This window comes from Arvicola amphibius, chromosome 7 (assembly GCF_903992535.2).
Source record: "Arvicola amphibius chromosome 7, mArvAmp1.2, whole genome shotgun sequence".
Classification (NCBI taxonomy): Eukaryota; Metazoa; Chordata; class Mammalia; order Rodentia; family Cricetidae; genus Arvicola; species Arvicola amphibius.
Window position 1 is genome coordinate 82,427,433 of NC_052053.1, and position 12,814 is coordinate 82,440,246.

The following is a 12,814-nucleotide window of genomic DNA, read 5'->3' on the forward strand; positions in this document are numbered from 1 at the left end:
TCATGATAATAGTTTATGCTCTAGAAAGTCTTCCCAAGGTCAGAATGGCCTAGAACGCTTACTCGGCTGAGCAGTATTGTGACTCTTAAATCCTTCCTCATTGGTTATTTGTATTGTTTTTAGGTTTTTGTCTTCTGAGATTTATTCCTCCCAGGATGGTTCTGCTGGGCCCAGTTCTCCTAATGCTTCTGGGTACTTTTCCTCACTGTAAACATGGCCCCCTATTTAGTTTTAATTCTGCTCTGGTATCTCATTCTCATAACAAGCCTCTGCCATTCCTGAATGGGTTGTTTGTTACCTGTTGTTGAACTTGTTAAGGCCTTAGGCTTGCCTTGTCTGATACACTAGCCACCAGTCACATGCATCTGTGGATCACCAGGAATGTGACTGATCTAATTTAGGCATGTCAGAAGTGGGAGACAGACCTGTCGCTGGAGGCTGTGCTTTCATTTCCCAGCCACCCAGTCCCGGGGAATCACACAGAGACTTATATTAATTATAAATTATTTGGCCTATTAGTTCAGGATTATTATTAACTAGCTCTTACAACCTAAATCAACCCATTTCTATTATTCTATATTTTGTCACGAGGTTTGTGACTTGTTACCTCACATCTTGCTTCTCTGGCAACTGCTCTCATCTTCCCCAACACCACCTTCTCTCTCTCTCTCTCTCTCTCTCTCTCTCTCTCTCTCCTGCCTAGCTATATTCTATCCTGCCATAAGCCAAAACAGCTTCTTTATTAAACAATGGTAATAAAACATATTCACAGTGTACAGAGGGGGTATAGTACATCCTAGACTGGGTTTTGAAAATTAATTAATCAAAATCAAAAAAGAGCTTATACAATTTTTATATTGACTACATGTTGAATGATGATTTGGTATGCCAGATTAAATTAAGTAATCCAAAAATATAAACAGAGCTCAAAGATAAATATATTAGGTATATTTAAGATAGAGAAATATTCAGATTTATACTGCTCCAAAAACATAAGAGAAATATAGTTCAAATTATACAATTATAAAATGTAGAAATAGTTTGGAAGATGTGGACCATTATAAAGATAGAGTTAAATTTACTCCTATTATGACCCTCTAAAGATCAATGATAGTATAGCAAATGTCCCTAGAATTTTCCTCCTTTAAAAAATACAGATATGAGTATATGTTCATTGTCTACATCAGACAAGCCGGGTATGGTGGCTCATGCCAATGGGACCTGGTCACAGAAAACAACAACAAGGATAGCAGACATACATGTTCCTGAGTGCCAATTAGAAATATTCTAATTTTGAATATATTGACAATTTGTACTTACTGAAGTGCCAAGACCGAACACAGTGATTACAGTATAAAGTTAGAAGATATAAAAATGAGATGTAAGAATATGTTAGAATTATAGGCTTGCAGTCATTTGTAATTTGAAGATCAGCAGTTTGATTTTTTTAAGTTTGGCGTAATAAGGTAAGTACATAATTTCTTAGACCTAGAAGGAGCTGAGATGCTCTTGGGTGTTTGTAAGGTTGACCTGCAGCCTGACTCAGCTGTGTTGAGCCACTCGACACAGTCCTATTGGAGCCTCATTTCTCTCCAGCATCTCTGTTGGTTCTGTTATACGCAGCCTGCAATTCAGTTCTTCCTGCCATTCATGCTATGCCTCAGCTCACCTTTACTGATCCAAACGATCTCCAAGCAGGGCTTTCTGCTAAAATTACCTGGCCTAAGATGATATCGATTAAAAGACCATTAAAGTCATTCTTTTGGTGTTATACTACCCAAAAAAGTATAAAGATTAGAATTGTTATATATTAAATCTCCATTGTTCTGCTTTGTATTTATTCTGCTTGTTTGTGAAGTTTATACTCTTTGAAGTTAGCGAATGTACTCTTATTACTGTATCACCTATCAATCTAGTTTCTAATTTACATTTAATATCTTAGTCATATTAATTCATTTAATAGGTAGTGTCTACAGCTGTCATTAGAGCAGTGTTTTATCCTTGCAACAAACGGTATATATTTATACTTTACCAGACTGAGTCTATTCCCGTGCTAGAATGAAAGGGCCTGGTCTTCTGGGACAGATTCTCAGTTGCTGCGCTTCTGATGTCATCCCTAGGCATTTCTTTGTCATTGGAATCTGTCCTCTGTCTCGCAGGCTGTGTAGCGGCATTCATGGAGTCTGCTTACTAAGTTCAGCTGTTAAACCTTTCCTGCTTCAGCAGGAAAATAGTTGACAAAGTGTGTCCCTATCGCTGCCTAGCCCCTTTCAGGACTGAAATCCCCATGGCTGAGGATAACCACCGCTCTGAGACAGTAACTTAATTTTCTCAGCGTAGTTCATTCTTTTCACACAAGCATTAGTGATGCACTATTATCGGTGTGGCCTTTGTGGCTTTGTTTCAGAGCTTTACCTTGGAGTAAATGCCAAGATTTCTGTCTCCAAAGGACAGGAATATGGGAGAGGTTGCTTCTTAGGTTGGGCACCTCAAGTTGGGCGGTGGTGGCACTCGGAAAGCAGAGGCAGGTGGATCTCTGTGAGTTCGAGGCCAGCCTGGTCTACAAGAGCTAGTTCCAGGACAGGCTCCAAAGCTACACAGAAGCCCTGCCTCAAGAAACCAAGAAAAAAAAAAAGACTCAGTCACCTTGCTTGACCTCTTCCTGGGTGTTTTCCTCCTGTCCAAAGCTCCCCAGCTTCCCCTGGAAAGGGCAAATCTTTCTTTACTTTGTTCTCTACTTGTAGTGGTCCAGATTGTGGCCGCTTTAACCTTTGTCAGTCAACTTACTTTCATCCGTTTAAGGTTTTCTGGAAATTGTCATTTCATTCTGAGCATGGCTGAAGGTTCTGCCTTTCTGCCTACCTGCTGTCATTTGGAGAGTGCCCGCAATGGGAGAGTGGGAAGCGGATGCCTCCTTCCCATCTTTCATCTTTCTTCTGGAAGCTGCTTGACTGTTTTAAAATAGCAGACCTTGGCAAAGACGTGTATTTCAGTTCACCCATCTCCCGTATAGAAGTGGTACCTTCTGACCGCTCCCCACTGCTACCCTTGGTTTTCTCTTCTAGAGCTCATTATCCCGGAACCCGGACAGTGTGGAATGCAAGGCTGACAGGGAAGAAGCTTTGGTCGTCGGAAGATTTTAGCACCATCAACAATGATGTTGGTGCAGGCTGCTGGGGTCGCATATTGAATCAGAACTATATCAATGGCAATATGACCTCGTAAGTTATTTGTAGTCTTTTATTATGTTGTATTTATTATTATAATGTATTTTATAAAATACAATAAGCAGAAATGTATAATGGGCCTTTATAATTTCATTCTCTAGATTCAATGGTTTTTAACATATGCTTTATTGACTTAATCTACATATGCCTAATATTTGCCTAATTTATGCCTTCTTTTCTGCATGAATTTGACAATTTATGTTTGAGAAGAGTCTGTATTAAGTAGTGTTGGTTTTGTTGAGGTCCAGTCTACTCAGGCAGTGCACTGATCTTTGATAACTTGCATATATTTTAAATTACTTTGTGTCACGGGGCAGTGGTAGCGCACACCTTTAATCTCAGCACTTGGGAGGCAGAGGCAGGCGGATCTCTGAGTTCGAGGCCAGCCTGGTCTACAAGAGCTAGTTCCAGGACAGACTCTAGAAACTACAGGGAAACCCTGTCTCGAAAAACCAAAAAAAAAAAAAAAATTACTTTGTGTCATATCATACCATCATATTTTAGTGTGTATCTCTAGAGCATTAGGATATTTTCTCACATGATTATATTATTTTTATAAATATGAGCATATAAAATATTTTTAATTCTTAGTCTTTATTCATATTTTTAAAATGTCATTTGTAATTTTTATTTATTTATTTTAAAGAAGATGTAGCACAGGTCTGTGCATTCCATTTAGCAGTTTTGGTCCCTGCCTCTTTTAAAGTGGAATTATTAACTCACCTTCTTTTCATAGTTACCTTTATAACAGACAGCAAGCAAGGCAGTAGCCTTTAGTTGGTACCCACGTCCACTCTGAGTGGCTGAGTCCTTATGGGATCTCTTAACTTTATCTAATTCTTCACAAAACCAAGTTTGTAAAGACAACACAATCCCTTTTATCCTTAAAGGGAGCACTTCCTAAATTATTTAATGACAGCTGAGGAGTAATTAGATGCAAGTTAATCTTATAAAATAATTGTAAGTCTAATAAAAGCAAGCCAATATGCATACTTTCGTGGTGGCTTGCTTGGTATTAGGATGATGTGCATTCTTTGCAGACATTGGGAAATGAAGATAAGTACCAAGTGAGACAAAGCTGCCTATAATGTTGCTATCTTGAAATAATGGTCCCTAAAACATCCCCTATTTTTATAGACTTTTAAATAATATATTGACACCTTGGTACATGGACTGTTGAGCAAGCTACTTCTCACTTAACAGGGTATTGTGACTTTTTTCTCATGTTAAGTATATTTTTACTTTTTATATTTTTTTGTTTGTTTTGTCTTGGTTTTGAGACAGGGTCTTCCTATGTTGCTTAGGCTGGCCTTGAACTCTCTATACTCTCTCTCAGCCTCCTGAGTACTGAAGTTACAGGCATACACCACCACATCCAGATACTTATCATACGTCCATATATTCTGACACATAAACAAGTATTTCCTAACTATACCCTGTCTTAAGACGTCCTGCAGTGCTTATTATACGGGTTCTTAAGCAGCTGCTCACTTCCAGGGTCCAGGAACTTGTACATCTGGCCAGTACTTAGGGAAATTCTGTTGATGCCCAAGTTTGGGAAACACCTGAAACAAAATAGAGGATGCCAGCCATGTGTGACCCAGATCATGAGAACTCTTATGATGTCCACTGATAGTGTGTGTGTGTGTTTTATTAGCATTATTATCTTTGCTTTATATTGAGGTAACGAGAAGGTTTAGGTTTTCTAAGTATGCCAGAGTAGCTTTGTGTCTTGGGAGAGCACTTGGTCAGGGAAGTGGAGTTCTTGAGTGGGTGCTGTTAGTATTTCAGCTCTAAGGAACCCACAATGTTTTGTGCTTGAATTTTCTGAGAGCCGCAGGGCTGTGCTCCTGGAGCTAGTATGTGCTGTAAACTGTTAGTGTCTCTCACCTGAAAGAAAGGGCCCCAAACAGGCCAGCAGGCTGTTTGAGTTGGTACTTTAGCGGAAGGAGGAAGGATAGGGGCTGGGGTTGTGTCAATATGGTTAATCCTCCCAGCCACCTGGTGATTCAGGTGCAATCATCATCTTCGTCCACAGGGGAGGGAACAGCGGTCATCAGAGGTGAGGTTGTGGAGTCCTGATTTGAACCCAGTCTTGGAGTTCTTGTTTTCAGACTGCAGCAGCTCCAAGTCAAGTTGGTGGAAATCACATTGTGAAGGTGGGGTACTAGGAAGGCTGTCCATGGAGAGCAGTTATAGAGAAGCTCTTACTTATACTGGTTCCACATTTTCACATGTCAGGTTAAGCTGAATTCTTGCACATGAATGTGTGTGTGTAAATGTGTATGCTTGTGTTTTACATTAATACATATGTGTGTTACTTTTAATTCTCTGATTCACTGTTAAAAATGCTCTGCTGTGCACTGTGCTGAATTTTTAAAGATGAGAGTAAACTGAGACATCGTATGTTTTGTTTGGGGTACTTAAAAGTTTATGTTCACTTACATATCATTCTGAGAATTTTAACTCCAGTTGTTTAAATATTTATATTACATAGTACTTTGGTGTTTCTTCTTTTTCAACTTAATGTTTTAGCACAATTGCTTGGAATTTGGTGGCTAGTTACTATGAGGAGCTGCCTTATGGGCGAAGTGGATTGATGACTGCCCAGGAGCCATGGAGTGGGCATTATGTTGTCGAAGCTCCTATCTGGATAACAGGTATGGATGTCTAGATTCCGTCTCTCTCTCCACAGATTATTTCTGAGAGACAAACCAGAAAGCACCGAAGGAGGTTATCACACTGTCCATGCGTCAACTGTTTGACTCTTTTAAGGGAGTTATGCCAGTGTTTCATAATACTATCTTGGGTAACCTGACTGTTTTCTGTATTTTATACTTGACTATTCTAAGATCAGGCCCTTATAAAGGGAGAATAAAGAGGGGGAAGAGAGCACCATAGGGAAAGGGGATGTCCAGTGATGGAGACAGAGGTAATCATGTAAGTTTATGATCCCAAATCATGATTATAACTGATGGAATGAATATAGTTAGAAATATTCAGCTAAGCTCAGCATGTCTAGGAGTTTTGGGGTTATTCTTTTATATCAGTTCCATTTTATTGATTGCACTAAAGTGAGTGAATATAGTATATTAATTTTAATACTAATAAAATTATAGTCATTAATCAAAAGAAATAAACATGTTATGTAAAATAGTATGACTTTACAATGGTCCCTAAATCTACTGTTTGAAGATATGAACTGTAAGTAGAGTTTTCCCATCCCAGCAGCCACTTCTTCCCAAATAACCACAAGATAGTCTTATTATTAATTACAAATGCTCGGCCGATAGCTCAGGCTTTTTACTAGCTATCTCTTACATTTTAAGTTAATCCACATTTTTTTTTAAATCTACCCTCTGCCATGTAGCTCATGGCTTGTTATCTCATTTTTTTATATGGCCTGCTTCCTCTGCTGGCATCTCCTTTGGCTCCATTCTTCTTCATTCCAGCATCCTTAGTTTGGTTGTCCTGCCTATACTTTCTGCCAGTCAGCTTTTTATTAAACCAATTCAAGTGAAAAATATTTATAGTGTAGAAAAGGATCATTCCACAGCATTGGGTTTTAGAAAAGATAAAATTATGACTCTCATATAGATTAAAAAATAGTCATACACTGAAGATTTTGTGTTTCTCGCATGAAAGGAAGAAACCAGGTAAATGCTAGAACCAGCGTAGAGGGAAAGTCATCAAGGCAAAGTAACTTGAGATTAATTATAAGTGGAGACAAGATGAGTTTCTCACAACTGGGAGGAAATCAATTAAAATATCTTCTAGACATGACAGTCTACATGGCTCAAAGACAGGGCTGTTGGATCTACGTACTTCCAGTGAAATCCAGGTCTTTTTCAGTATCAGTCATATCCAAAGGAACATAACCATATTAATAGCTAATAACCTTATAAATAAGATAAATAACAATAGTGAAAAATTTTAATATTTTAGTAAAATATTTAACATTTATATTTATTGTGCGTCAAAATTATACCATAGTCTTAAAAAAACCCAATTTCTTCCAAAGAAAGATAATTCTAAGTCAACTTGCTTTAATTTAAATCCGCATTTTGATAATTTTCTTTTTTGTGTGTTATTCTCTGATTGTAATCATGACATTTTTCTATGTGTTGGTTGGATAGCCTCTTAGTTGCTGGCATTGTTTCACTTACTTAGGTGAATTAATCCTCTAATAAATTTCTGGCGTTGGTAGGAACATGGAATATTGCTTAGTTTATTTTCAGGACCAGATTCAGAGGTGACAGTACTTAGGAATTTAGAAACAAATCTGTTTAACACCAAACCATAAAATAGTTCTGAGATCATTCATTAACTTTTTAAAAGTTTCTTTTAAAACATTCTTTTAATTCTTCCCTGCTCTGTTAGAGTGGAACAAGTACTGATGACCAAGGCTTGGCAAGAGTGACTTAGTTGTGTACTTTGGTAATGGGAATGTACAACTACTATTCTTGAATTTCCAGGTTCATTTAATCTCATCAGTCATTCAGAAAGCCCTCCTGCCTTTACACCTTTCTGCTGAAGTATTTAAAAATGGAAGCACGAAGTCGAGAGATAATTTCTTAAAATGGAGTGTAGCTGCTTGGAATCAGTCAGAAGCTAGTCGGTAGACCATTTTCTTTTAAACTCATCTCATTTGCATCTTCTTCTCTTTCTCTGCAGCTCATACAACTCAGTTTACTCAGCCAGGCTGGTATTACCTGAAGACAGTTGGCCATCTAGAGAAAGGAGGAAGCTATGTAGCTCTGACTGATGGCTTGGGGAACCTCACCATCATCATCGAAACCATGGTAATGTTTTGTTGTTGGTACACAACTAGTGGGCACCTCATACTTCACAGAAACTTGGTCTTCAGAGACAAGAAGGGCACTGTGTTCTCCCAGGCATAGAGAGCACTTCTCTAAGAGTTTTACGACTGGTTCCCTGGGGGAAAGGTGGGGGAAAGGATCTGATGGTTAACTTGCTCCTCATGTTCTTTCTAAGACTTCTTTATCCTTAAAGATACATTGTGATAGCCGGCCTTGACCCTCACCGTGGCTTCTTATGAAAGCTGTATTTAACACTCCTATGGAAGGTTTCCTGGCACAGCGTGTGTCACTCCCTTTGGGGGTGTAGCTAGGAGCGGGCCTGGCCTGCCAACTGAAACAGTAACTTTTATAGGGCAAAGATTGCCACTTGCCTGTGCCATTTCTCCTTGCTACCAGCAGTTCCTAAGGCTCCCAGTATCACCACATCCTCTCTAGTAATTATTGTCCATATTTTTGTATAACCATTCTACAGGTTGTGAAATGGTGTCATTGTAATTTTATTTACCTTTTTCTCATGACTAATGATCCTGGCTGTATTTTCATATGCTCTCTGGCTATCTGTATGTCCTCACTGGAGAAATGTCTATTTAAATCTACACTGTCCATTTAAGTTAATAATATTTTTTATTTTTCATCTTGAATTGTAAGAGTTCTTCATATAATCTAACACCTCTCAGAAGACACATGTGGCTTCCATGTATTTGCTCCCATCCTTATAGTGTATGCAGGGTAGGCCAGGCTAATCTAAGAATCATAGTCCTGCTGTGTCAATATCCCAAATGCTGGCTTCGCTAGACCCAACCTTTCTCTCTCTTTCTAATGGCATTCTCTGAAGTAAAAATGTTCTATATTTGTGTATTTTTTGTAAGCTTGCTGTTATTTTAAGTCTTTCATTTAGTTTTCTGATCCTGTTATTTATTGAGGTGCTTAGCATTTGTTTAGCTTCTTCCTGAGTGTGTGTGTGTGTGAGTGTATGTGTGTGCGTGCAGGGCTAGTTGTCTTCCACCATGTCTTGAACAGTCTATTTTTCCACTTGGATTATTTTGCATATGTGCTGAAAAGCAATCTGTAACAAATTTGGTTCTTTTTTTCTATTTTTCTATACTTGTGCTTTAGTGGTTACCATTGCATCTTAATTCCTGTACTTCTGAGTGAGGGTTTGATGGGCGAGTTTAGTTTTGATCAATTTCAAGGTTGGTTATTTTGGGTACTTTGAATTTCAAAATGAGTTTTAGGACTAGCTAGTTAGTTATTGCAAGCATACAGCCTAAGATTGATACTTTACTTACTCTGTATGTGAACATGGGGAAGCATTAGCAGTCTACCCTGCCAGTCAATAAATGTGGGGGTCTTTCTGTGCATTATGTCTTACTTAATTTCTCTATGATATGTTGTCTTTTTCATTGTGCAAGTCATATTTCTTTTTATTAAATTTAGTAAACTTACTTATTAAGTTATTAAATTTTTATTGATTTGTTTATTATTAATATTGCTGGGTATTTTATTCTTTTGGGTCCTACTATAAATAGGTCATCTCAATTTTATTTTCAGCATGTTCATTTCTCATGTGTAGAAATGCAATTGATTCTTATGTATTGATCTTGTCCTCACAACCTGTTCTTTCTGTGGATTACTAGAGGATTTTGTTTAAATGAGGACACCAAGTAAGTAAGATCCTTTTAGTCCTCCCGGTAGTTTCCCCCTTATTATCCTAGAATCTTTGTATTTCCTTTGTTTGCCCAGTTGTCCTGCCCTGCCACTGATCTAGAGAAAAAAAATCACTGTAGAGTGTGCTCTTAGCTGCTGGTGCTGTGACAGTGTGTGGAGTGCTCTTAGCTGCTTGTGCTGTGTCAGTGTGTAGAGTGTGCTCTTAGCTGCTGGTGTTGCATCAGTGTGTAGAACTTCGGGTTGAGGATCTTGCCTTCCATAGGGAGCACATGGAATCCTTTTGGTCAGAGTTCCAGTTTCACCGCATGAGCGCCTGTGCTGCTTTTGCCCGTTATGCACTCTGATCCTGACTGACTTCTGTGTGTGGAACCACCCATGCATGCCCAATAATATCATCCTGACGTCATACAGTATCCTTTATATTCCGTATTGGATTCAACTTCCTAGAGTCCTTAGAATTTCCTCCCTTCGTGATGCCCTGTTGGCTCTGGTAGGGGAATGGTTATTAACCCCATGGAGTGATTTGGGAATGTTTCTGGGGAATTTCTGAAGGTCTGGTGCTCTTCAAATGTTTGACAGAATTCATATATGATGTCATCTGGCCCCAGGATTTTCCTTCATGAGTTTAAGGATCTTTTTACTCACTGTAGGTCTGTTTAGATGTTATGTTTCAGAAACGTTGGGATTTTCTGTTTTTCTGTCTTTTTTGTCCTTCTGATCTGTGTTGTTTAACACAGAGGCCTATGTTCAGTTCCTTTTCTACTCGGATAAAGCTGGTAGGAATGTTCCTAATGTTCCTCTTTTGGTCCCAACCTTAGTCACCCAAGTCACGTCTCTTTCTTCTTGGTTGGTCTTCTAAAGGTTTATTTATCTTTCCGAGGGAATAATATTATTTTTGTTTGTTTTCTGTGTTGCAGTATTTCATACCAGTATTTATTGTCTTCATTTTACCCTCTATGGATTTGCTTTGTTCTTCTGAAAACTGTTCAGCTTCTTAAAGTAGAAGTCAAGGTTATTCCTTTGAACCTCAAATATATAAACATGAATTGGCTTCACTTCTTCCTCTGTAGGCGGTCCTTTAGTGTACTTTATCCCTTTTCTGTTTCATTTTAACATTTTTGATGACAAAGTATATGTTTTTTATTGTCCTTGTGATTTATTTCTCGACTTCATAGCTCAGTACCAAGTTATATTTGTGTTTCTGTGAAATTTGCAACTTTCATTGATGATGCTACATCTCATCCCATTCTGATTGGAGAGCGTACTTTTCGGTGTTCCTGAGAGGAGCTGCAGCCGCGGCCTTGCCCGTGGGCCATCCTGAACACTGCACTGGAGCAGACTAGGTGCCTTGTTGCCTGTGGAATTCCACACTACTCTTTCTTAGATCTGTTTGGTGGTTTGTGTTCATTTCTCTGCTGTGAATTGTGACGAGTAAAATCTCAACCTTGTAGAATTGTCTACAATTCTCCTCTCTTCTGTTAGTTTTTGTTTTCTGTTATTTTGAGATTTTCTTGGTGCTACTTCAGATACTTTAATGTATTGACTTCTGCCATTAAATTTTCTCACTGTTTTTATTTTTCTTTTGTTTTAAAATTGATTTTCTCTTTTTGTCATTGCTGCTTTTTTGGTGGCATCTGTTAGTGTATTTATTTCCCTTAATCATTGTTTTCAGCCTGTTTCTTTGAATGTCAAACATATCGCCTTTTCAGTAGCACATAGGTGAATCTTGCTTTTCTTAAACTTGTCTGGCATCGTGGTTCAATTGTTGGATAAGCACTAGTGTTGCTATGGTTGAGTTTAATTTTGCCTTGTGATCTTTGTTTTCCACAATCATGATTTTGTTTCTATTTTGTTTTTTTTTCATGGTTTATTTTTTTATATTTAAAAATTTCCATCTCCTCCCCTCCTCCTCCCCCTTCCTTCCCCTCCCTCCCTCCCTCCCTCTCCAGGCCAAGGAGCCATCAGGGTTCCCTACTCTATGTTAAGACCAAGGTCCTCCCAACTCCCCCCAGGTCCAGGAAGGTGATCGACCAAGCTGAGAAGGCTCCCACAGAGCCCGTCCATGCAGAAGAATCAGAGCCCAGCGCCATTGTCCTTTGCTTCTCAGTCAGCCCTCACTGTTGGCCACATTCAGAGAGACAGGTTTGGTCTCATGATCCATCAGTCCCGTTCCAACTGGAGTTGGTGATCTCCCTTTAGTTCTGTCCCACCGTCTCCATGAGTGAACGCACCCCTCACGTTCCTGACTTTCTTTCTCATGTTCTCTCTCCTTCTGCTCCTCATCAGGACCTTGGGAGCTCAGTCCGGTGCTCCAATGTGGGGCTCACTCCTCTGCCACTTTCTTTCACATTTAGTGAGTGCTTTCTCAGGCTGCATTCTGTTCATTTAATGATCTTTTCACTATACTTTTGGGAGTTGCATCTTAGCGATGGTTTCAGAACTCACTGCCCATACCTTACTGCTTCAGCACCACTGCAGACTTCAGTTTCCTCGGTCCTGGGCAGATGCAGGGATGCGCTTCTGCCTTTTTCATTCCCTTTAGGCTTTTATGTTTTCCCATTTTTAATTATATATATCACATCTCCAACAGGAAGAGAACAGAGTGCTGTGAAATTATTACTTTAGATGACTTTTTAAGAGTGAAGAGAAGAAGAGAGGACAGTATATATTTATATGACCTGCTATATTTATTTTATTTATGGTTCTTGTTCTTTGGATCTGTTTCTATGTATTTAACTTGCCATTAGGGTCATTTCCTTATTCTAAGCTTTGGCCAGGCACACCCTCATTAAGGATATGTTAGGAATGTATTTTTTATAGTTTGAAATAAAGTCAAGTTTGTTATAAATGTTTGCTTCGTTTGCTACTCTTCAAGCATTGATTATGTAAAGTTTCCCCCACAATATAGTGTGGAATATTATTTGAATAATTTACATGACTCTCTTCCCACAGAGTCATAAACACTCCATGTGTATACGGCCATATCTACCATATTATAATGTCTCACGCCAGCTGGCCACCTTCACTCTCAAGGGATCTTTGGTAAGTACATATGTTTAACTTTCATTTTGCTTTCAAAATTTATGTTGGGGTTAGACA

At 38.8% G+C, this 12,814-nt stretch overlaps 1 protein-coding gene across 1 annotated transcript in view; it reads left to right on the plus strand.

Moving 5' to 3' along the window:
* Galc (galactosylceramidase) overlaps nucleotides 1-12,814 on the plus strand; it is a 48,989-nt gene that overhangs the window by 22,105 nt on the left and 14,070 nt on the right. The window contains exons 8-11 of the mRNA XM_038338024.1: nucleotides 3,066-3,221; nucleotides 5,763-5,887; nucleotides 7,902-8,029; nucleotides 12,668-12,757. Coding sequence (XP_038193952.1) covers nucleotides 3,066-3,221; nucleotides 5,763-5,887; nucleotides 7,902-8,029; nucleotides 12,668-12,757 — 499 coding nt within the window. The remainder of the gene's footprint in view (nucleotides 1-3,065; nucleotides 3,222-5,762; nucleotides 5,888-7,901; nucleotides 8,030-12,667; nucleotides 12,758-12,814) is intronic.